Source organism: Crinia signifera, chromosome 4, assembly GCF_055691185.1.
Source record: "Crinia signifera chromosome 4, ASM5569118v1, whole genome shotgun sequence".
NCBI lineage: Eukaryota > Metazoa > Chordata > Amphibia > Anura > Myobatrachidae > Crinia > Crinia signifera.
Genome location: NC_139220.1, coordinates 103,991,888 through 104,018,498, shown reverse-complemented (window position 1 = coordinate 104,018,498; position 26,611 = coordinate 103,991,888). Strand labels below are relative to the sequence as shown.

Here is a 26,611-nt window from a genome sequence, read left to right as displayed (position 1 = left end):
AAAGAACGTCCAGGGTCATTCTTCACAGAATCTCCAATACCAAGGAACCCAGTGGAGAAGGAAGCCTTATTATCCAGCCTGAAAGAGATGGTACAGCAGAAAGTGGTGGTGGAAACACCACAATCACAAGTAGGAGAGGGCTGGTATTCACGGTTTTTCGTGGTTCAAAAACCGTCGGGGGGATTCAGGACAATACTGGATCTAAGAAAATTGAACCAGCTAGTAGAAGTAAGAACGTTCAAGATGGAGTCGGTAAGAGGTATATTACCAGACCTCAAGAAGGACGCTTACATGACCTCTATAGACCTCAAAGACGCGTACCTTCACGTGCCCATTTGTGTCAGTCATCAGAGGTACCTGAGGTTTTCTATCCAGGGGATAAGCTACCAATTCAGGGCACTACCGTTTGGCCTAGCGACGTCGCCGAGGACATTTACCAAAATACTAGTTGTATTAGTGGCAAAATTAAGACAAAGGGGCATAGTGATATGGCCGTACTTAGACGACTTGCTAATCATGGCGGAAACAAGGGAACTGGCAGTGAAACACACCGAGGAGGTCTTACAGTTTTTGACAAAGCACGGTTGGTTGATAAACAAAAGCAAAAGCCAATTAGAACCATCAAACAAGATAAAGTACTTGGGGGTGATCTTGGACACTCGGGCGCTCCGGGTCACCTTGACGCCAGAAAGACAGGAGAAGTTGATCCAGTCAATAAAACCCTTACTAAGAAAACCAGTGACAACGGCGGAAGCATGTATGAAGGTGTTAGGACTGATGGCCTCGGCGTTGGAAACCTTACAGTGGGCAAGGTTCCATACGAGAAAATTGCAGAGGTGCTATCTGACGCAGTGGAATGGCAACAACAAGGATCTGACCCAGCGAATTCGGCTAACACAAAGGGCGAAAGAAGATCTGAGGTGGTGGTCAGACAGAAGCAGGTTGCAGGCAGGAAGACTGTTCCATCTACTCGATCAGGTAGTGATAACGACAGACGCAAGTGGAACCGGCTGGGGGGCGGTATGCGAGGGTCAGTCGTCCCAAGGGGTCTTGTCAACAGACGAGAAGAAAATGCGCTCGAATCTCAAAGAAATGAGAGCAGTAGTGTGTGCATGCAGAGTTTTTCAGACAAGGGTGAAGAACAAGGAGCTTGTAGTCAGATCGGACAACCAAGCAGTGGTGTCATACATAAACAGGCAAGGAGGTACGCGGAGCCTAGGCATGATGCAGGAGGCCGAGAGACTGCTGGCCTGGGCAGAGGGGCAAGTACAAAGTTTAAAAGCGGTTTACTTGGCAGGCAAGGACAACCAAGTGGCGGACGGCCTAAGCAGGACCCTGTGTTTATCAGGAGAATGGGGACTGAACGGAGAGGTCTTTGCAATGCTGGCGAAAAAATGGGGCGACCCGTGTGTGGATCTCATGGCATCAAGGCAAAACAGGAAAGTAGAGAGGTACTTTTCAAGGTTCCAGGACCCACAAGCCGAGCAGTGGGACGCACTAACAGCAACTTGGCCAAAGCAACTTCTTTATGCATTCCCACCGTTCCCAATAATCCCAAGGTTCCTAAGAAAGGTGCAAAGGGAGAAGGCGACGGTGATCGCAATCTTGCCAAGTTGGCCCAGAAGGCCATGGTTTCCTCAACTACTTCGTATGACAATAGAGGGACCGATGCAACTCCCAAAGAGGGCGGATCTGCTGATACAGGGCAGAGTACAGCAACCTCAACCATCAGCCTGGAATCTGAAGGCGTGGTTGTTGAGACCAGGACACTGCTAAAGAAGGGGTTCTCTAGTCAGGTGGTGGAGACCTTACTTAAAGCAAGGAAGCAGAATACATCTAAGGTGTATTACAAGACTTGGTTAAAGTACACAGCATGGTGCAGGGAGAAAAACAGAAGCCCAGAGCAGATTCCAGTAATATTAGACTTCCTGCAAGAAGGCCTGGATAGAAGACAGTTAGCACTCTGAAAGTGCAGGTGTCAGCACTGGCAGCCATGTTAGATAAAAACATAGCAGAGGATAGATATATCCAGAGGTTTTTTCAAGCGGCGAAAAAGATAAGGCCAAGGTTTCATCAGCCGTTAGCACCATGGGATTTGAATTTAGTGCTCAATGCACTCACTAAAGAACCTTTTGAGCCTTTACAAGAAGTCTCGCTTAAAATGCTTACTTGGAAAGTGGCATTCCTTGTGGCTATAACGTCGGCCCGAAGAGTATCGGAAATACAGGCACTGTGGTCAGAAGAGCCCTTCATGAATGAGTTTGAAGATAAGATAGTATTGCGGACAAATCCGCAGTTCTTACCCAAGGTTGTATCGAACTTTCATGTGAATCAGGAGATTGTACTCCCGTCGTTCTGCGGGAATCCCAAAAATGATAAGGAAGTTCGATTGAATAAACTGGATGTAGTTAGGGCCCTAACTATATATAAACAAAGGACTGTAGAAATCAGAAAGGATAAGAATCTATTTGTACTGACAGAGGGTAAGAACAAAGGGCAGAAGGCGTCAAAAATGACGATTGCCCGATGGATTCGGTGTTGTATCCTGGAAGCTTATAAAGCAATGGAAGAAGTGCCGCCTAAAGGGCTGAAGGCGCATTCAACCCGAGCAATGGCAGCTTCATGGGCAGAAAAGGGCGAAGCATCCATATTAGAGCTATGTAAAGCCGCAGGATGGGCTTCGGTGCACACCTTTGCCAGATATTATAGGTTAGATGTGATGGCGTCAGCAGACGCAAAGTTGGGACGTAAGGTATTGTCTGCAGTGATATAAATAAAAAAAAAAAATATATATAATATAAAAAAAAAAAAAAAAAAATTTCTTATGAAAGTTATCGTTATGTTGAAATATGATTTGCCCAGCCCTAGAATGTGGAACTGCTTGGGTATTACCCATATGTAATGGCTGCCATGGGGGAGGTAGAGGAAATATCAGATTCTTACCTGATAATATGCTTTCCTCTACTCCAGTGATTTTCAACCTTTTTACCTTGCGGCACACTAAATAGGACTTTAAAATTGCCGAGGCACACCCTAAGATCCCCACAGGGCAAAACACATTGGCCACCAAAGGAAAAAAAAACAAACCTATTGGCCCCCACATTAAAAACAATCACAATGATCCCCACAGGTAGCAAAAATAAAATACATTGGCCCTTTACATGAAAAGAAGAGACCAGTAAATAACTTTTGAACTGGTGGTGGCTGTAAATGGGTTTGGGCATCTCTAGATCTAGGGGCACACTTCAGAACAGCTCAAGGCACACTAGTGTGCCACGGCACACTGGTTGAAAAACACTGCTCTACTCCACCATGGCAGCATAGTTCCCTACCCTGTATTTTTGTGCAACTAACTGTTTGTGTTTGAGAGCTAGGAATAAAGACACAAGCAGGAAGGAGGAGGAGCCTTTTATACAGGAGGAGTCTTTTTTTCCTTTCCAAAGCTACCCAATCAGGGAAAAACCCATATGTAATGGCTGCCATGGTGGAGTAGAGGAAAGCATATTATCAGGTAAGAATCTGATATTTGTACGCAGCTGTACACAGTCGCAAAGAAGGCAGTGTGCGTCAATACAAATTGAAGGCACATGCAGCATTTGCATATTTTAGCAGTTTCTGTGTACACATTCGCCGCTGCATTACCGTACAACTGTAAATGTAGGCAATAGGTCATCTGTGCTAGTCTCATGCCCAGATCAGACATGTGTAAACCGTTCCCTGCTGAAGGATATATCTACTTCCATCACTATTTGATTAGGAAGGTATGGACTGACCCTTCACAGAAACCTAAATATATTGAAAGATGCATACCGTACTTCACCCAATCTAATCCCTTCAATATTAGAAGGTAAATAGATGTTCTCCTCTGTATTTTAAACTTGGGGTTTATGTCAGCACTAAAATGAACGACGCAGCAGAAATGGCGGACATTATAGCATCATGCTTTATAAATGATCAACTTTGATGCCATTTGCAGCAAAGATTAACTAAATAATACATAAAGTCATCAACATCTGTTTATGAGTGTAAAACGAATGAGTACTTGTTTCCTAGCAGGGCGCCCAGTACGCTAAATGCTTACGGAGCTATTCTACGTAGTGAAATCGCATTGCATGACGCGTTATAGTAGCATGCGATGTGAATCGATGTCCATATTAAAGTGCACAGAAGTGCTTATACAATGAAATATCGAATCCGATCTCAGTGCACCAAATGCAATGCAATATTTTATTGTAGAAGCACCCATGTGATGGGTGTTTACAATTGTAAGCACCTATGCCATCATTTTGCGTCACCCCCAGTATCAATGCCACCCGAAGCGTGGCGAGCGGCGGCAGAACGCGTCCTCCAACCTTTTCATACCCCCACTATCCATGTAGGTGTGGAGTTGAATTTATATAGTGTGGTGAGCGCAGCGAGCCACAGAGCCAGAAGCGTGGTGAGCAGCGCGAGGGGATGCGGAATACATGTAAAGTAATCCACGTCCGCTCGCCACGCTCCATCTATGGGAGTCATGGAATTCACTGAAAGGGGGCATGAAATCGCACTGCATCGCGATGAGATTTCACTACGTTTGCGTACGTAAGAAATCAGGACGCCCTGCTAGGAAACAAGTACCAAATAATGTACATGTCACAGTAATGTAGACATTTTGCTTTACTAGTTTTCAAGTTGCTCATCCACATATTTTCTAATTGTGGATGATTTCAGTGGAATTCAACAAGGTCTACCACAAAAATTCAATCAAAACTCTGGTAACTTATGGTAGGGTCAGTTCATTAGTCATCACATAAAAAGTCCTCATAGAGGAGGCTCTTATTAAAACCAAAAGAGCAGCATACCTACTTACTTGCCAGATTCAGACGGCAGGATGCAGTCATCTGATTCAGTATGGTTTCTTCTCATTAATTTGTGTCTTGGTCTCAAAACTACTTTAAACAGAGCAAGGAAGTGAGATTTTATACATTGTCAACATGCAAGACAAAATGTGCATTTTATTCCATTAATTCCAGAAAACATGTTAAATACTATTTAGTAACATTTAAAATTAAAAGAACATAAAAAGCAAAACACTTTCTCCTTGCTCAATATGGTTATTATCGAAATAACCATGTAAAGGGAATTGTTAACTTGCTCAAATGTCTTTGGGGCTCGTCATGCCCTGAAAATACCATAAGCCAAGTGACCTACTCCTCGATACATTATTGGGCCACTTAACTCTTTTCATCCTCCTTGACCTCTAAGCCACTGTTGATCACTCTTATACCCCTTTTACACTGCCGAAAAATCCGGGTCAGACCCGGATCACCGGCGGTGTAAATAGGGTATATCCGTGTCCATTTACACAGGTCCTCTACCCAGGTCCTGACCTAGGTAGAACCCGGATAGGACCCGTGTAAATGCTGGTGTAAATGGTCCCGCTGCTGGTCCCGGCACCCGCAGCGGGTCCACAGCGTGCAGCGCTGGGAAAGCTGTGCCCAGCTGCTGCGGGAGGGGGGGTCCCTGCACCTGCTGAGGGGAGGGGGGGGGGGGGGGGTACCTGTCAGCCTGAGGTCGATGTGCGGCGCCGCCGCTGTCCCCGGGTGCTGGGAGGAGGGGGGTGTCTGCAGCTGCTGAGGGGAGGTAGGGGTATCGGTCAGCCTGAGGGATAATGTGCGCCGCTGCTGCTGTACCACCCCTTGGCAGCCGGTCCCTGCGGCGAATGGATAGTCAGTGTCGGCGGTCCCTCCAGCGCATGGGAACTAGTACTAGTTCCCATGCGCTGGAGGGACCCCGGCACTGACTGTACATTCGCCGCAGGAACTTTGCGGCTGCGGGGGGAGCACCTGGGGACAGCGCACATCGACCTCAGTCTGACAGGTACCCCCACCTCCCCTCAGCAGCTGCAGACACCCCCCTCCGACCTCAGGCTGACAGGTGCCCCTCAGCAGCCGCAGGGCCCCCCTCCTCCCAGCACCCGGGGACAGCTTCCCCCATCTACCCCCTGTTATTCAAGTAGTAGTAGTAGTAGATATATATATATATATATATATATATATATATATATATATATATATATATTTTATACCCCCTTGGCAACAAGCAAGCATTTTTAAGGAAAGGCAGGGCTGACCCAAGTTAAGTGTAAATGGTGCAGACCCAGGTCTAAGTGCTGTGTAAATGGAGTATAAAGCAGGGTCAGACCCTGGAAACTCCAGCGTTCAAAGACCAGGGTCCGACCAGGGTTTTTGGTGTAAAAGGGGTATAAGTGTGTCACTGCTTTGGGCAACTGCTCCCATCCTGCTCCCCAAACAATCTGGACTCAAAGATCTGTTTGTAGCCCTATGCCTGCCTTTATCTACACCTTTTCTGTTTGCAAGGTCACACACTTTTTCAGCCTATACATTCAGACCAATGCATACACTAAAAATCTATCTTTCCTAAGCAAACACTATCCATCTTTCTTATGCTGTGGTTCCACTTCTTCACTATCTCCAAGATGACCAAATACTTTTTCCTATTTAACTTCTCCAAATTTGAGATCAACATCTTTAGCTATGCAAATATCGCTATATCTGGCCATAAAATCAGTCGCTGACAACATCTCTCCACCCTACTTCTTTACACATACACTGCCTGTGTAGTTACTCTGCACAGAAACAAAATAACTCACACAAATCTAACTATCTCTGCACAGGTTACATCTGCCCCACCTGCAGTGCACATGGTTTTGCCCATTTTCTGACTAAAGGCCATTGTCTATTAAGGCCCATACACTCTGGGCGACTGAGCTGAAAGTCGCTCAAAACAGGAGGTTTGAGCAGTTTTCAGCTCAAAGCCGCCCAGTGTGAATGGCCTGGCGATGAGCACTGCTGTGCGCTCCCGCAACATCGCCGGGAAAGCCGTTCATCTGCTGGTTATACCAGAAGATGGACGGCTTTGCATAGTGCTCCGCTATGCAATGCCGCCCCCCCCCCCGTTGGCGCAGGGGGAAAGCCGCTCAATGTGTATGCACTGAGCGGCTTTCCCCGCAGCGATAAACGTGATCATTGCTGTCCATACACGCTTGGCATAGTCGCCCAGTGTGTATGGACCTTTAAGGTGCTAAAGCCACAATCCTTTATACTCTATCCTAAACTACTTTAACCTCTACTTTCCTCTCCTTCAAATCGCACTCAATTTCCTCTTCATTCTGAATGCGGCCGCCAAATTAATCTTATCTCCAACTGCTCTTACTTTTCTGCACCAATCTAAGTGGCGTCACTAGTTTCCCATCTTACAGAATTCAGATAAAAGTTGCTCATCCTCGCCAGCAGGACCAACACTGCCCTTGCTTACATTTATGAACTTGTCCAGAGATATACCAGATTCGACTACACCACTCCACTCTCCAGTGCATTCCCAGCTGCACTCTACTTATTGAACACCTTGCTAAAACATACTAATCTGTATTAAAACTTGCAATACTTCAGCTACTCTCTCATCACCTCTTCATGACTGTTTAGAAATTCTTTTTACTTCCCTAGCCCACCGCCATACCCTATTGCTTCTCTTGGTACACTCCGTGTCTGTCATTAACTCCTTCCTCTAGATCAAATGATCAGTTCCTTCCCTAATCTAGGTCTGCATATTACTACCATTATGCCATGGCTTATGCTGAAACTACCGCTATTTGTTCCTTTAAAGACCTGGAACTCATACTATACATTATTCCTAGTTCAAGATTATTCGTGTATGTGGTATTATGCAATAAGGTATGACACATCTATAAAGACTATGGAATGTATAATCCTAGAAATAAATGATGAAACAAGATACGAACCAGCTACTTCTTGCTGACTGTTCGTCCCATCACAGTATGCTGCATGCCGCTCAATCTGGGACCGGGAAAATTTACACCCACACATTGGACACTCCACGTTTTTTGGACAGCTTTGCTCCAGACATATAACATCTTCTGCAGGAGGCCCATCAGACAGACAAGCCTGCAAAGCCACCAAAAGAAATAAACCCCAGTAAAGCAAAAGTGTATGATTTTCTGTGTTTAAATGTGTGTTCAGATCAAGCCTACATCAAAAGAGCTACCCTTCAGTCATAGGAATAGAGTTTAAAAAAAAAAGGAGCTTGATTACAAAATTATAAACACATTACAACGGAGGTATGAAATGAAACAAAACAAATTTAGTGGTCTACAAAACAACACTAGCATCTTGCAGTTTAGTGTTCTGATGCCACTCTGTACTCAATCACATTAACATGCTAGTTTAGTAAAAAAAAAATATATATATACCATATATACTCGAGTATAAGCCTACTTTTTCAGAAATTTTTTTTGCTGAAAAAGCCCCCCTCGGCTTATACTCGAGTGAGGGTTCAACTTGAGTCAATACGTTTTCCCAGTTTTTTGTTGTAAAATAAGGTGCCTCGGCTTATATTCGTGTCGACTTATACTCAAGTATATACCGTATTCCACACGCCCTTTCCCAGCAAACATGCTCTATATTTTTCCCGACACATTTGTATGCACTCCAGCAGGCCTGCTTTATTTTAATTTTTTTTAAACATAGATCTTTGATATGTTCAACTTCCACACTACACGGATTATTTGCAGTACACACTAAAAATTTACAAACATTAATAAAAAATAAAACATTCTTATGAAAAAATTCCTGTGGTACAAATGTATGTTACAGCTCAAGACAGGTAAGAGATTTCGGACAGGCGGTTATAAAAGTTGTTTCATCGCTACTTACTATAAGGGGGGTATTCAATCTGGGCCACTATTTACGACGGGGGAAATAGCGGTGAATGCCTATTCAATGCTGTCTTTCCTGAGAGCATTGAAGAGGCAGATCGACTTTAAAAGCAGTCGGTCCCGTTTTGTCAATTTCGGCCATGAATTGTCGCGATCGCGGATAATATCTTCCCCTTTTTTCATACTCACCAAGACTTTGCACATGGTGCTACACCTTTGAAAAAGCTGTCAGTTGGATGGCGAAACATGTCAGGGAGCACCAGTTGATTTTATTTGGGCAACTTTGGTCTGACTCCCACCCCTTTCCACACTATAACTCTGGAGACCGATTCTACCTCTGCAATACCTGGGTCAAAGAGCTGCAATATCTATTTGGGAACCACCACCTGCACAATTAGGATTACAAATTCCGCATCGCTGTTGAGGATTCGCCACACTCCAACTGGGGCTCGATCATCATCCTCCAGCGTGAAAAGAATCCAGCAAGGTATATGGACCCCTTCAACTCACAGCTATATAAGGACTGACCCAAGGACTGCTTCATTCCCACAAACGTCCTCCACCCCTGGGTGAAACGGGACTTCAGACCATTAAGTATCAGACCCATCTTTATATATTTTCTATTTTTTCATTGAGTAATGTACATTTTTTTATGTTCTTTATTATTGTATATTTTGTGCAACAAATTGTTATATATGCATTTATTTTATACACTACCCAGTGCAACTACACACTAAACTAGCAATTTTATCCTATAGAAGTAAACTTTTCCCCTGTTGATACAAACCTATTGTAAACCAATTACTCTTTTTAGTGCTCCACCCACCCCCATTTTTCCATTACATTTCATTTAGGGGATTGACACCCCCCAGCAGGAGCAGCTTGACAAACCACCCCAGTAGGCGCCCTTTAACTATAGACCGAAAGGCTAATAGTTAATTCCTTTCCACATTAAGTACAATGGCTCAAATCAAAACAAATATTAGGTTTTATAAAATACGCCAAAAAGGACTTTAGTGCATGTACACAACTTGAGATGATGTTCTGCTCTGTACTTATGATCTGTGAAATAAAAATACTTTATTTAAAAAAAAAAAAAAATACGCCACAAAGAATTGGAAGACGTATTCTTAGATGCCCTGCGGGCTGTGGAAAAGTGCACACGTCTCTTCACAACGACAATGTGAGAAGGTCTTCACGCCACAGACTCTCGCCTCTCATCTCAAGGCGCCTGTAATATTACTGTACCTGCTGTAATTTGATTTGCGACTTTGTCTTTCAGCTTGGAAACTGGCACAATTAGATGGAAGGTGCAAAAACACTGCATGTAAGTGAATTCTACTGCTCAAGTTACGAGCAATAGGGAATGCCCCGAGCCTGTAATCTACAGCGCACTATGGCAGAGCCTCACTGAGCAGATCGTACTGCTTTATTAACAATGTTACAGTTGCTTATCCATGAGAGGACTAGAAGGAATCTCTTTCCATAACAAGGTCAATTTCCAGGATTTCAGGATGTTTAAATGAATATATTTTTATGGTGTAATGGTGTCCGTGGTGACATTTAAGAAAAAACAAACTGTATGTTAAGTCCTTTATATAGGATAAATAACAGAAAATAGGGTACTTGAGTATCACGGCTCCCATCGCATGCCATATGTAGTGGCATGCGATTTCTATGTGTTTTTTTATGCATTTGTCATAAAAATCATATGCCATCGCATGCCATGCGATGGGATGCGATGCCATGGTATGCGATTTTGATCACAAATGCATCCAATTAGTATTAAACATGTTAAATGCACCCCAAATGTCATTTTTCACACTGTACCACCCCCACTATCATCGCCAACCCGAAGTGCGGCGAGCGCAGCGAGCCCGCGAGGGGCGGCGGTACGCGTCCTACGACCTTTTCATACCCCCACTATCCACGTCGGCGTGGAGTTGAGAATAGAAAGTGTGGCGAGCGCAGCGAGCCCCGCAAGCGGACGCGGATACCTTCATAGGTATCAGCGTACCCTAGCGGCCTTCACAGGTATCCGCGTGCGCTCGCCACGCTTCGGGCTCGGTGGTTCGCTGCGCTCGCCACACTTTCTATTCTCAACTCCATACCGACGTGGATAGTGGGGGTATATAAAGGTCGTAGGACGCATACCGCTGCGCTCGCCACGGGTTGCCGTTTATAGTGGGGGTGGTACAGTAACAAATGCCCTTTGGGGTGCATTTAACATGATTTTAACACATGTCAATGATTTTTGTGAAAAATGGCATCGCATACGATTTTTTCCTGTGCGATGCCCATCGTGGGAGCCGTGATACTCACAAGTACCGAAAATAGTCTCAATTTGTGCAAACACATGGATTAAGCTAAACATTTTTATAGAAAAATAATGCATCCATAATTCATTAGGACATAAAGTAGCTACCTCTTTAATTAGGCTATATGAGATAATATTGTTTGCATTTAAAAATAGAAATGTCATCTTTTTGAGGCATTTCATCTTGCAGCGTTTTCAGCCCACATTAATTCGGAAAATCAATGCCACTCTGACACCAGCAGCTTTGTGCAAAGCAGGAGCTTACGGAACTTCTTATTTATTTTTACACAAATTTGTTTCCTGCCACCTTGCTAGTCAGTAATCTTGGTAACTGCTGTGCTAATATAAAACTATATACAGCTTATAGAAGAGACTTCAAACCTGTGAATCTGTAGAAAAATTCCAAAAATCCTATACAATACAATCTGAGACCAAAGTCCTAATTTTTAAGAATGAAAGGACTGATGTAGAGATGTACGTTCTCTTGTCACTACTGCTATGAATGTGTATATAGTGAATGTGTGGAAATAACAGGATTTTTGGTCTTATACCTGTTAAATATTTTTTTCTGAAGCCATGGTAGAACATTGAGACCATGGGGTATTGGCAGGTCAACAGACTGGACACCAAGTACTTACATGTCTGGAGTGCAGCAGAGAGAGAGGCTCCTCCTTCTCTGTACCCAGCCTGCCACAGGCCAGCCAGTTTATTACTTACAAAGCCAAAAAGGACATGAAAGGAGAAGCATAACACACACACACACACACACACACATCTGGAAGAGATACAAGGCAAGAATGTCCTCTCAGCAGAAAAGAGCGATGGGTGGGTGTCCATTGGTCAACCAGGTAAGTAAATCCTTTTTTTTTTTTCCCCTTTAGCCTATTGTGTCACAATGGGACCATGGTACATCCTAAAGCAGTCCTTTAAGGGCAAGAACGCTCCTGAGCTGAGGACCACTCTGCCAAACTCCATATCAGCAAAGGAATTAAAGCTACAGAAGGAGGATACATTTATGCGGAAAAAAACAAGTAGCCGCACTCAGCTCAGCAGGTTGTTTCCAGACAAATCGGAATGACTTGTCTGCCAGATCAGTCAGTGTGAACCTAGGATATAACTCCCACGGTAGTTAGAGATGTCTTCTGGACAGCCCTACTGTACGGTCAATCAGAAGACACCAACAATGCAGGGTCCTGTCAACTGCACATTGTGATGGGTAGCAGGCCTTATTGAGTGATCGTAAATGTGAAAATAGTGTGACTGTAGATGTCCCTATATGGTGTGTCTGTGGCAAAATACTAATTTAAAATATAAAAGAAAATAGGTGAGTGAAACGGATTCAAAAATATTAAATAATATCCACATAATATAAAATAATATCCAATGCACACGCCTGAATTTATATCTTCCTGCATCTAAGGCAAGGAAAATAAACAAAACTGATATGACAACACAGTTCCCTGTAGATAGACTTTAAGATCTCTGTTTTGCCTCAAGGAAAATATATTATTTATGCAGCATGTGCCTGGAGTGTATGCTTATTCGAATGTTGTCATTTTTCTCATCACAATAACATATATTCTTACAGTTTGCTGTTGTTTCATTGGTGATTTTTACCTGTGGTACATGGGTTGGCTTTGTGAAGTCTGCACCATCCTCTCGGTCTGAGTCCTCTTGTCTGGCTGGACTAGGCTGTGTCTCTGCAGAATGAAGCAAGCAAGATTAGAATGGCATAATCACAGTGCCCAAAGTCACTTAACATAGCTGCCCTCTCTCCACAGACAGGCAAGATGTGTATATATAGATATATGCAATACATTATTTGTTATTTTCCCTGTACCTGGGCAGACTGTAATGTCTTCATCCAAGACGTCCTCAGTGTGCTCTAGAAGGGGTCTGTGACTCCTCACAACAATTGGCGACACAGCACTGCAAAGGAAAGCAAAAAATAAAATTTTCCCCAGAATTATTTACGGTACAACTGTAAATAACTGTACAGTAAACACCTATGACAATAAATAATATAAGATAAGACCTCAAAAACACAGGTTTCCACTAAAAGAAGTCAGAAACAAATATACCGTAGAGAGAATCACCAGGCACAATCTCTCAGTAAATGTTGGAATAAATGTATAGTAACTTATTCGATGGTAATAAAATATTTTCTGATTTCAAATATCTATTATGTTCTAACAAAGGTACTTGTGTATTAGCCGGGTGCCCGGTACGTAGTTAGCGTAGCGGTGCTGTCAGAATCAGAGTAGTGTTCCTGCGGCCAGTGTAGTCAGCAAGAATCAGCATAGTGTTCCCGCTGTTATATTTTCTCCTTTGCTATTAACTAAAATCCAGTTAACACATGTCATTACTGTCTCAGATGTATGATATGGCAGGTGCGAATCTGTTCCTGAAACATCCTCACTATCCACACCAGCCCGAAGCGTGTAGAGCGCTGCGAGCCCTGCGAGGGGGCGCGTTACGTGTCCTCCCAAACTGTTCATACCCCCACTATCCATGTAGGCATGGAGTTGATTTTAAAAAGTGGGGCGAGCCCGACAAGTGACCAGCCTGACAGGTGTTCCGTGTCCGCTCGCCACACTTCGGGCTTGGTAGCTCGCTGCATTCGCCACACTTTATAAAATCGCCGGTGTGGATAGTGGTGGTATGAACAGGTCGGGAGGATGCGTAACACATCCGCTCGCCAAGCTTCGGGCTGGTGTGGATAGTGGGGGTTTGAAAAGGCCTCCTTTATTGTGCATAGGACGCACTTGCGCCCGCATACCCCCTTTATGCATGAGGCACACTTGCTAATAATTACTCAGACTAATCTCAGATGCACCTGCATCTCAGGCAGTTGGAGCACCTCTCCGCCGGCGCCCGCATGATCCCCTCTCTGCCGGCGTCCGCCAGCGCAGGGAATCTGTGTGAGGCGCTCACTAGACTTTTCATAGACGCCGGGGACAGAGCCATGGACACCGAGTGACTATGCAAGGCAGCCATTGGGCTGCCGCGGAGTCACTACGCTAGGCAGCCGTTGGACTACGCTGACAGCGTAGCTAGCCTACGCCTGCGTACGTATGCTAATTGGGCACCGGCTAATACACAAGTACCCAAACAAATTCTCCCAAAAGGGCATAACTATAACTTTGTGGGTCAATCTTTTTGGGGGCAGTGGGCCGTGTTCGGCTATGGGGACAGCTTGCGAGGCTACGGGGTAGCATGCGGCTATGGTAAAAGTGATTGGGGGGCAAAGGAAAATGTAGGCATAGGAAATTGGTCTAGAACCAGCCCAGATTACTGAATGATGCATGCAGACGTCACCTCACAGTTGGTGATAGCTGCCCTGTCCTCCTCAGCCCTGCATTTCTTCTGTACTCATACTAGGCAGCACACCCTCTGTGGCTCTTGCCTTCTCATGATACAAGTGCACAGGGCCAGCATCTGCTAGTGCATGATGAGAAGACTTCAGTAAAAATGGAGGCAAGGCTTCATGGGACGCTGGTGTGCAGGGCTAAGACAGCAGTACACAAAAGGTACGGCTTCTGGCATATGAGCACTCTTTTGTATATAGCTGTGCCCCCTTCTCTACGGCACTGACCATTCACACCATCTATTTGTACGGAGGCCACTATGACATAAGAGCATGAGTCAGCCTAGCGACTGGATACTGGTGTGACTGGGTGCAGGGGAGGATCTGCGGGCCCTTGAGATGACTCTGGCCCCATAGCTACAGTATCCCCTGCACCCTTGCTAGATACTCCACTGTTTTTCTATTAGTACAACTAATGCTGGCTCCAACAAGCGGTATAGGAAAATAGCATGAATGATGGAGACAACAGCTGCAAGACTCCAATATAAGGAACCAATCGTTCATGTGACCAAAGCATAAACACTGCACTTTACGGTCAACCTTTCCAGTATGTTATATACTAGAACCCAGTTGTCTCATGGGCTGAAGACATAAAACTTAGTGACATCGTATGATAGACTTTTCATGAAATATTGCAAAATATGGTAAGTATTAAACTAAAGGGTAATGTGCTGAATAGGTTTGCAAAATGTGAACTCGCAAGTTTAACAAGCTTATTTACGAATACACCATACAATTTGCCGCAGAGTTAAAGAGCACAGATTATAGATAAAGATCCAAACCCATTAGAAGCATTTGACGAATCGCTGCTCTCAGCATCTCACCTGAAGTACTAAATATATCAATAAAGAAGTTACAGGTCTGTAGCTGTGCTTATCCTAATTTTCAGACTATTACATTAAAAGCTTCAACTACTCCCTGAACAAGTAAGTTATCTCCCCTGTGACAAGGATATTGCCTGCTCTTGAAATGTTTATGCTAAGAAGTGCTCCTGAAACATGAAAAATGATCACGTTGCTACGAAGAGCACTCCATAGAGACGGCGCATGGCCAGGTGCCAGTTACATGAAGTGTGGGAAAAAACAGACTGATAAAAAGGCAAAAACTGACTTTCCCATAGAAGTAGTACCGACTCCTTCTCAGGTTCCAGACATTTTATCAGTAGAATTCAGTAATTTTACAAGGCTGGGAAAAGGAGTTTGTGAGCGGTCTCACCTTTCACCGAGTGCCACTGGAGTCACCCCTGCACATTCATCTAGAAGACCCTTGGTAAGCAGCGCCTGAGGAGACAGGAGAAAAAAGTACATTAACATTGATTAGTGAAATACAGTACAAAATAAGAGTCTAAACGAAAGGAAACAGCGTAAAAATAAAGAGCAACATCAGAGCATTACTATGGACATGAAACGTGCATAGCTCTGACAGGGGAATAAACCATAATACTGTATGTAAGGTAGCAAAAACATAGGTAACTGTAAAGGTTAAAATCAAACATTTTTATCTAAGTTTATTGAAAAAGCTGCAAACTAAAAGGTTCCCATACACTGGTCAGAGGCACAAGTCGGACCTGATTTCCCTTGAACTTTCATAAAGGATTCATTTGGGGACAGGCTTGAAAGAGATTTTCAAAAGCATCACAATTTAGGGACAATGGTCTCTGGGCATTCTTTTTCCCAGACTTAAAAATAAAATCAGACCTTGCTCCTCTTTGACCACCATAAAACAATGTTGTAAGGGGAAACTCAGGGGCAAGGAAGCCAGGGATGTGAAAACAAAAGATGGATACACAAGGTAACACAGAGACATAGGAAAACCTATAAAGGAGCGTCTGTGTGGTTATTTAAGAGGTAATGCCCCTTTCAGACCGCACTTATTAACCGGTATTTTGCCATTTTTTTACCGTTTCAAAACGGTAATATGTGCAGTCTGAAAGGTCCAGATTGAATTTACCTTTTTAAAATAACTGGTATTTTAAAATGGTAAAAAAGCAGGGTCCTACCAGTTTCAGACCCATTTATTTTGCTGTCTGTATGGGTCTGAAACGGTACCCAGGCAGCAGTGAGCACTACTGGTACCCCAGCGCCGTGTATATTTAATGAGCCGGCCGCTCATTACATATGCACATATGTAATGAGCGGCCGGCTCATTAATTATGCACGGCGCTGGCTCAGAGGGGACCAGCTAATGCTCAGTGTACCCTGCACCAGAGAGAGACTTCAGAGAGTGGAGGGCACAGCAGCACAGAACTGGCATGACATGGGTGTGTGCTGGAGAGAAGGAGTTCCCTCTGACAATTGGGGTGAACACCCCCCCCCCCCCATGCATGTACTAATACAGCTGTATTTTGGGCTGTGTGTGCAACTGTTGTATGCAGTGTGGTGTGCATGAAGCAGTAATGCGTCAGCTAAGGGTTTGATCCTGGCTACACTGTTTTGTCACTGATCCAGAGAGCTAGACATGGTTACATTGCTTGGGAAAAGAAGAGATGAGTATACAGATTGTGATCCTGCTTTCAGACAGCAAACCTGCTTTAGACCAGGCATTTAACCCCTTCCTGACAGAGCCAGTTTTTGCGTTCCTGACAGAGCCCTTTTTTTCAAATCTGACATGTCTCACTTAAGTGGGGATAACTTTTTTTTGCTTTTACTTATCCCAGTGATTTTGAGATTGTTTTCTCGTGACACATTGTACTTCAAATTAGTGGTAAATTTGGGTCGATACAGTCTGTGTTTTTTTGTGAAAAATACCAAAATATCGTGAAAAAATGGAAAATTTAGCGATTTGCAAAATGTTAAATTTTCTGCTTGTGAGACAAATAATCTTACCACTCAAAATAGTGAATAACTAACATAGGCCATATGTCTACTTTATGTTGACATCATTATTTCAACTTCCTTTTAATTTTTTGGGACACTAGGAGGCTTACAATATGAATAGCAAATTCTCAAATTTTCAAGAAAATTTCAAACACTGATTTTTTTAGGGACCAGTTCAGTTCTGATGTAACTTTGAGGGACTTGTATGTGAGACACCCCCATAAATGATGCCATTTCAAAAACTGCACCCCTCACAGTATTCAAAACAGCATTTTGGAAGTTTGTTAACCCTTTAGGTGTTTCACAGGAATTAAAACAAAGTGTAGGTGAAATTTCAAAATTTCTTTTTTTTTGCAGATTTGCAATTTTAATACATTTTTATAAGGAACACAGTACATTTTACTAGAGAAATGTGACTAAAAATTGATTCCCCCAATTCTTTTGTTTTCATAAATATCCTATATGTGGCCCTAGTGTGCACGGTGACCAAACCACAGGCTTCATAATAGAAGGAGCACCTACTTGATTTTGGAGCCTCCTTTTTATGAGATTATTTTTTAGGCACCATGTAGGTTTCAAGGCACCATAAGATGCTAAAAGTTAGGAACCCCCCCACAAGTGACCCCATTTTGCAAACTACACCCCTCAGGGAATTCATCTAGGGGTATAGTGTACATTTCAAACCCCCAGGGGTTTCACCAATTGTGGTACAACTGGGCAGTGAAAATGAAAAATTATTTTTTTTACACAAAAATGCAGTTCTGGCTCCAAATTTGTCATTTTCAGAAGGTATGAAGGAGACAAAGCACCCCAAAATCTGTGCCCCAATTTCTCCCGAGTACGGCAATGCCTCACATGTGACCAAAAAATACCAGTTGGGTGCATGGCAGGACTCAGAAGGGAAGGAGTGATTTTTGGATTTTGCAGCTCAGATTCTGGTGGAATTTTGGTGGGTGCTATGTCGCATTAGCAAGACCCCCCAAGCACCAATACAGTGGAACCCCCCCACAAGTCACCCCATTTTGCAAACTACACCCCTCAGGGAATTCATCTAGGGGTATAGTGTACATTTCAAACCCCCAGGGGTTTCACCAATTTTGATACAAGTGGGCAGTGAAAATGAAAAATTACATTTTTTTACACAAAAATGCAGTTCTGGCTCAAAATTTTTCATTTTCAGAAGGTATGAAGGAGAAAAAGCACCCCAAAATCTGTGCCCCAATTTCTCCCGAGTACGGCAATGCCTCACATGTGACCAAAAAATACCAGTTGGGTGCATGGCAGGACTCAGAAGGGAAGGAGTGATTTTTGGATTTTGCAGCACAGATTCTGGTGGAATGAATGGTGGGTGCTATGTTGCACCAATACAGTGGAACCCCCCCACAAGTCACCCCATTTTGCAAAGTACACCCCTCAGGGAATTCATCTATGGGTATAGTGTACATTTCAAACCCCCAGGGGTTTCACCAATTTTGATACAAGTGGGCAGTGAAAATGAAAAATTACATTTTTTTACACAAAAATGCAGTTCTGGCTCAAAATTTTTCATTTTCAGAAGGTATGAAGGAGAAAAAGCACCCCAAAATATGTGCCCCAATTTCTCCCGAGTACGGCAATGCCTCACATGTGACCAAAAAATACCAGTTGGGTGCATGGCAGGACTCAGAACGGAAGGAGTGATTTTTGGATTTTGCGGCTCAGATTCTGGTGGAATTTTGGTGGGTGCTATGTCGCATTAGCAAGACCCCCCAAGCACCAATACAGTGGAACCCCCCCACAAGTCACCCCATTTTGAAAACTACACCCCTCAGGGAATTCATCTAGGGGTATAGTGTACATTTCAAACCCCCAGGGGTTTCACCAATTTTGATACAAGTGGGCAGTGAACATGAAAAATTACATTTTTTACACAAAAATGCAGTTCTGGCTCAAAATTTTTCATTTTCAGAAGGTATGAAGGAGAAAAAGCACCCCAAAATCTGTGCCCCAATTTCTCCCGAGTACGGCAATGCCTCACATGTGACCAAAAAATACCAGTTGGGTGCATGGCAGGACTCAGAACGGAAGGAGTGATTTTTGGATTTTGCGGCTCAGATTCTGGTGGAATTTTGGTGGGTGCTATGTCGCATTAGCAAGACCCCCCAAGCACCAATACAGTGGAACCCCCCCACAAGTCACCCCATTTTGAAAACTACACCCCTCAGGGAATTCATCTAGGGGTATAGTGTACATTTCAAACCCCCAGGGGTTTCACCAATTTTGATACAAGTGGGCAGTGAAAATGAAAAATTACATTTTTTTACACAAAAATGCAGTTCTGGCTCAAAATTTTTCATTTTCAGAAGGTATGAAGGAGAAAAAGCACCCCAAAATCTGTGCCCCAATTTCTCCCGAGTACGGCAATGCCTCACATGTGACCAAAAAATACCAGTTGGGTGCATGACAGGACTCAGAAGGGAAGGAGTGATTTTTGGATTTTGCAGCACAGATTCTGGTGGAATGAATGGTGGGTGCTATGTTGCACCAATACAGTGGAACCCCCCCACAAGTCACCCCATTTTGCAAAGTACACCCCTCAGGGAATTCATCTATGGGTATAGTGTACATTTCAAACCCCCAGGGGTTTCACCAATTTTGATACAAGTGGGCAGTGAAAATGAAAAATTACATTTTTTTACACAAAAATGCAGTTCTGGCTCAAAATTTTTCATTTTCAGAAGGTATGAAGGAGAAAAAGCACCCCAAAATATGTGCCCCAATTTCTCCCGAGTACGGCAATGCCTCACATGTGACCAAAAAATACCAGTTGGGTGCATGGCAGGACTCAGAACGGAAGGAGTGATTTTTGGATTTTGCGGCTCAGATTCTGGTGGAATTTTGGTGGGTGCTATGTCGCATTAGCAAGACCCCCCAAGCACCAATACAGTGGAACCCCCCCACAAGTCACCCCATTTTGAAAACTACACCCCTCAGGGAATTCATCTAGGGGTATAGTGTACATTTCAAACCCCCAGGGGTTTCACCAATTTTGATACAAGTGGGCAGTGAACATGAAAAATTACATTTTTTACACAAAAATGCAGTTCTGGCTCAAAATTTTTCATTTTCAGAAGGTATGAAGGAGAAAAAGCACCCCAAAATCTGTGCCCCAATTTCTCCCGAGTACGGCAATGCCTCACATGTGACCAAAAAATACCAGTTGGGTGCATGGCAGGACTCAAAAGGGAAGGAGTGATTTTTGGATTTTGCAGCTCAGATTCTGGTGGAATTTTGGTGGGTGATATGTCGCATTAGCAAGACCCCCCAAGCACCAATACAGTGGAACCCCCCCACAAGTGACCCCATTTTGCAAACTACACCCCTCAGGGAATTCATCTAGGGGTATAGTGTACATTTCAAACCCCCAGGGGTTTCACCAATTTTGATACAAGTGGGCAGTGAAAAAGAAAAATTACATTTTTTACACAAAAATGCAGTTCTGGCTCAAAATTTTGCATTTTCAGAAGGTATGAAGGAGAAAAAGCACCCCAAAATCTGTGCCCCAATTTCTCCCGAGTACGGCAATGCCTCACATGTGACCAAAAAATACCAGTTGGGTGCATGGCAGGACTCAGAAGGGAAGGAGTGATTTTTGGATTTTGCAGCACATATTCTGGTGGAATGAATGGTGGGTGCTATGTTGCACCAATACAGTGGAACCCCCCCCACAAGTCACCCCATTTTGCAAACTACACCCCTCAGGGAATTCATCTAGGGGTATAGTGTACATTTAAAACCCCCAGGGGTTTCACCAATTTTGATACAAGTGGGCAGTGAAAATGAAAAATTACATTTTTTTACACAAAAATGCAGTTCTGGCTCAAAATTTTTCATTTTCAGAAGGAATGAAGGAGACAAAGCACCACAAAATCTGTGCCCCAATTTCTCCCGAGTACGGCAATGCCTCATGTGTGACCAAAAAGTGGCAGGACTCAGAAGGGAAGGAGTGATATTTGGATTTTGCAGCACAAATTCTGGTGGAATGATGGTGGGTGCTATGTCGCATTAGCAAGACCCCCAAAGCACCAATACAGTGGAACCCCCCCACAAGTGACCCCATTTTGCAAACTACACCCCTCAGGGAATTCATCTAGGGGTATAGTGTACATTTCAAACCCCCAGGGGTTTCACCAATTTTGATACAAGTGGGCAGTGAACATGAAAAATTACATTTTTTTACACAAAAATGCAGTTCTGGCTCAAAATTTTTCATTTTCACAAGGAATGAAGGAGACAAAGCACCCCAAAATATGTGCCCCAATTTCTCCAGAGTACGGCAATGCCTCACATGTGACCAAAAAATACCAGTTGGGTGCATGGCAGGACTCAGAAGGGAAGGAGTGATTTTTGGATTTTGCGGCTCAGATTCTGGTGGAATGAATGGTGGGTGCTATGTGGCATTAGCAAGACCCCCGAAGCACGGTGAAATTATGAACCTAATATTCCATAGATGTGTGGTATATTTTAAAACACTCCTTTATACATAGGCCGGGTTTGTCGGGGCAAGTGTCACACTGGAAAATAGTTTGCTTTCTTATTCCCTTTTTATAGCAAACTTTGCACCTTTTTTGTGTCCTGCCCTTTTTTCCAGTGGAGGGGATTTCATCAGGAAAATGCTGCCCTGGTACAATACGGGGGCCAGTACTAGAAGTACTGGGGCCCTCTGCCTGCTGGTTCCCAAATATTAGGCCCTTTATGACTTCCTCTTGAAAGTGCATAAATGTCCCCCTCTGGCCGGTAGAACGGAATAGCACGTAAGCGTTATACAGTGCCATCTGGATGATATACACGGCCACCTTCTTGTACCAGATTTTTGTTTTCCGCAGGGCACTGTACGGCTTCAGTACCTGATCTGAAAGATCCACTCCGCCCATGTACCTATTGTAATCCAGGATACAATTAGGTTTTGAGGTGTGGGTACTGGTACCTCGTACAGGGACGGAGGTGGTACTGTCTCCGTGAATTGTTGTCAGTATAAGGACATCCCTCTTGTCCTTATATTTGACCAACAACATATTTTCGGTGCATATTCCCCTGCTTTCACCCCTTCTCATTACTTGGGCAATGTGCGTTTTTGGGAGGCCTCTTTGGTTCTTGCGCACAGTACCGCAAGCTGCTGTACCTCTTGAACCAAGGGCCTTAAACAGGGGGATGCTGGTGTAAAAGTTATCCACATAGAGGTGATAACCTTTATCCAGGAAGGGGTGCACTAAATCCCAGACAATTTTCCCACTAACACCTACGAGGGAGGGGGGGCATTCTGGCGGTTCAATTCTTGAATCCTTCCCTTCATAAACCCTAAACCTGTGGGTGTACCCTGAGGTGCTTTCACACAGTTTGTACATTTTTATGCCATACCTTGCCCTCTTACTGGGAAGGTACTGGCGGAATTTAACCCTTCCTTTAAAATGTATAAGGGACTCGTCGATACAAATAAATTTTTCAGGGATGTACACCTCTTCAAATTTGGCACTGAAATGATCAATGACCGGCCTGACTTTGAATAGCCGGTCAAAGGTGGGATCATCTCTGGGTGGGCACTGTGCATTATCGGTGTAATGTATAAATTTAAGAATTGTCTCAAATCGAGTCCGGGGCATGGCCATACGGTAAAATGGAGTACTGTACAGAACATCTGTACTCCAATATTGCCTAATTTCTGGCTTTTTTACTATGCCCATATGAAACACCAGACCCCAAAACGTCATCATCTCTACTGCATCTACAGGGGTCCACCTAGCAAATGATGACGTGGGGTTTTGAGCAATAAACTGCTGGGCATATAAATTACTTTGGTCCACCATTAAATTTATAAAATCATCAGAGAAAAATAATTTGAAAAAGTCAATTTCTCTGAGACCTGTGGAATCAAATTGGATTCCTGGCATGGCCAAAAACTCAGGAACCTGGGGCTCAAAATTGTCTGGTGGTGGGGTCCATACGAGATCAATTATTGGGGGGGGGGTCTCAGCTGCTCTACGGGGGCGTCTTTGAGGGGGTCCCTCATCACCAGAGGAGGAAGAGGAGCTTAAGGCGAAACCTTCAAATTCCCCGCTTCCATCACTGGCTGTGTCAGAGTCAGAAGCAAGCAGGGCATATGCCTCCTCCGCTGAATACATTCTCCTGGATGACTGGGAGGACATTTGGGAGGACATTTGGGAGGACATTTGGGATGCCATTTTTATTTTTGTGTTACTGGTAGTGAAATGTTTCAACACGTGTATAGTGTAGGGGGGGGTACAAACTTTATTTCAATCCGGGGGGTATGTAGTGTGTAGTGTGTATGTGGTGCAGAAAAAAAAAAATACTTTATACCAATAAAAAAAAAAAAAATGAAGGGGTTAAAAATAAAAAATTTAAGGGGTTAAAAAAAAAAAAAAGGTCCTGCGCCAAAAATTGAGCACAGATGTTGGTCAGTAACGTCTGTCACTGAACAGCGCTCAAAGGCAACAGGAATTTGATCAAAAAAAAAAATATATAGATCAACCCTGTACCGAAAAAGATGATCAGTGATGTACGTCACTGATCAGCGCACAGCGGCCACAGGACACCCACAAAATCACAGTGTGTGTAAAAAAAAAATTAAAAAAAGACCCCACAGCACACACACAAAAAAAAAAAAAGGTGATCAGTGATGCGACACTGATTACCAGTGAGGTGCAGCAGGTGCACAACCTTTGGTGCAACTGACAGGTATATATAAAAAAAAAAAAAACCTCTGTACCCCCAAAAAAGTTGCTGATCACCTCAGATATAGTGATCAGCACAAAAGGCGGGGGCAGCAGACAAAAAATTTAGCACTCTCTATCACTCTCTGTCACTATCTCTCTCTATCTCTCTATCTCTCACTATCTATCACTCTATGACACTGCAGCAGCAGCACTGACAGGTATATCTATATATAAAAAAAAACCTGCGCCCCCAAAAAGTTGCTGATCAGTTAATTTATACTGATCAGCACAAAAGGAGGGGGCAGCAGTCAGTTATATCAAAAATATATAGCACAATCTGTCACTATCTCTCTCTATCTCTCTCTCTCTATCTCTCTATAACTATCACACTGCAGCAGCACAAAATATAGCACTCTGTCACTAGGCCTCTCTATCTATCTCTCTCTCTCTATCTCTCTCTCTCTATCTATAACTATATCACACTGCAGCAGCACAAAATATAGCACTCTCTGACACTATCTCTCTCTCTATCTCTCTCTATCTCTCTCTCTCTCTCTCTCTCTCTCTCTCTCTCTCTCTCTCTCTATCTCTCTCTATCTCTCTCTATCTCTCTCTATCTCTCTCTATCTCTCTCTATCTCTCTCTATCTCTCTCTATCTCTCTCTATCTAGCTAGTACACTACAGCAGCACAATTTCACAGGAAGGCACAAGTAGCAACAGGATCCAGGAAGCAGTGTTGAAGCAGCGATCAGCACTCTCTGACACTATCTCTCTCTCTATCTCTCTCTATCTCTCTATCTATCTCTCTATCTCTCTATCTCTCTATCTATCTAGCTAGTACACTGCAGCAGCACAATTTCACAGGAAGGCACAAGTAGTAACAGGATCCAGGAAGCAGTGATGAAGCAGCGATCAGGTAAGTATGGAGCAAGCTATGGAGCAAGGTTCTGGTCAGTATGGCGGCAGGGAGGTACGGTGACCGCACTGCACGCTATTCCAGACCGGAATGGCGTCTGCAGTGCAGTCACCGTTAGTTTAAATCCCCCTCCTTGGCTGTGATTGGTCCGTCGGTCCGACGAACCAATCACGGCCTTTGGGGGCGGGCGGGGTGCGGTGGGGTGACACCAGTGTCACCCTTACACCCCGCGGTGATTGGTGCTGTACTTTACAGCACCAATCACCTCTGATCCCGTGTCACCGGCGAACGTTATTCGCCGGTGACACAGGAAAACGCTGTAATTGGCTGTTCACACTGAACAGCCAATCACAGCGATCGCCGACGGGGGGGCGGCATCGCAGCCCCCCCTGGGCATGCACGGACATGTCTGCTGTCAGGGACAGCAGACATGTTGAAACTGTCACCGCGTCTATAGACGCGGTGACAGTTAAATGCCATGACGTACATTTACGCCATGTGTCGGGAAGTACTTCCCGACCATGACGTAAATGTACGTCAAATGTCGGGAAGGGGTTAAAAAAAAAAAAAAAAACACGTTTCAAATACCTGGTCTAAGCTGGTTTTGCGGTGTGAAAGAAGCATAAGAAACTGGAGCGGCAGTGATCTAAATAGACTAAGAATGTGAAAGGGATGCAAGTAAATAAAGTACCGTACCATGAACACAAAAGTAGCGAGTGCATAAAAACCATACTTCAGAGGTTTGGCAAAGTTTTCTAGTCATGTATATGATCTAATTTAGAATTGGTTGTTAAAACATGGTGTGCGTTCTGCACACTGCTGAGAAATTACTTTCCCATGTAGAGCTTTAGATAGAGTGAACAGGTCACATAAGTTAGAATGAGAAAGGACCAGGAGAAGACAAGTAGGATTTAGGGAATCATTATGAGAGTTTCTAATACAACCCAAAAAAAACCATGGGTACAGGTGGAGGAGTCTGGGCACAAGTATTTATGTTTGGTTTTAGGGCAGGTAAGGCTCCTCCTCCTCCCTAATACCCTGTCCTGCTAATTCCTAAATAGCTACTTTCTATTTAGAAAAGGCCTTGAAGGCAAAGGAGGATAAAGCCAGGCACACAAAACACATTCATACATAAGGGGCAGGTGACCTGGTGTAACGCAAACCAACTCAACTAATGAAAATCAAGAGCAAATGGGAGGGTGTCCCATGTCCCGCTTGGCATCAGAAAAACATATTCGGCAGGTAAAAAAATTTTTTTTTTAGCATGATCTCACAATGCTAGAGAACACTGGAAATACCCTCGGGATGTCTTAAAGGTGTCCACTACAGGAGGGAATACCCCTCATTCACAACCAGTCTCCTTAAAGGTGAAGGATTCAAAATGTCAGGCCAAACCACTTTAGATGTTACCACCAACAAAAGTAGAGTGAGCAGCAGCCAAATGACGCATAGGAAGCCTAATGTAACCTTGATCTATGAATTCCCAAATCCACTGAGCAATGGCCTGGGTTGAAAGCTGGATAACCTCTCCTGACCACCAAATACAAAACAAAGGCAGTCCGAATGGCTCAAGTTCTTCAATCTAATATTTTTACATTTTATTCATAAGGCGTCAAAAGAACTAGTGCTTAGACTGCGCACAATTTCGAGGGAATGTAGGATAGTTCATCTAAAGTGGCTATTTCTGATAAATTTGTCTATGATGTATTTTGTCAGATGGCCATAATAATGCGAAATTGTGGACTTCCAG

The 26,611-nt window shown here is 43.8% G+C and overlaps 1 protein-coding gene across 1 annotated transcript in view; it reads right to left on the bottom strand.

Moving 5' to 3' along the window:
* UIMC1 (ubiquitin interaction motif containing 1) overlaps positions 1–26,611 on the bottom strand; it is a 108,948-nt gene that overhangs the window by 25,204 nt on the left and 57,133 nt on the right. The window contains exons 4-8 of the mRNA XM_083182129.1: positions 15,634–15,698; positions 12,892–12,980; positions 12,669–12,751; positions 7,802–7,964; positions 4,850–4,931 (exon numbers count right to left, since the gene is read on the bottom strand). Coding sequence (XP_083038255.1) covers positions 4,850–4,931; positions 7,802–7,964; positions 12,669–12,751; positions 12,892–12,980; positions 15,634–15,698 — 482 coding nt within the window. The remainder of the gene's footprint in view (positions 1–4,849; positions 4,932–7,801; positions 7,965–12,668; positions 12,752–12,891; positions 12,981–15,633; positions 15,699–26,611) is intronic.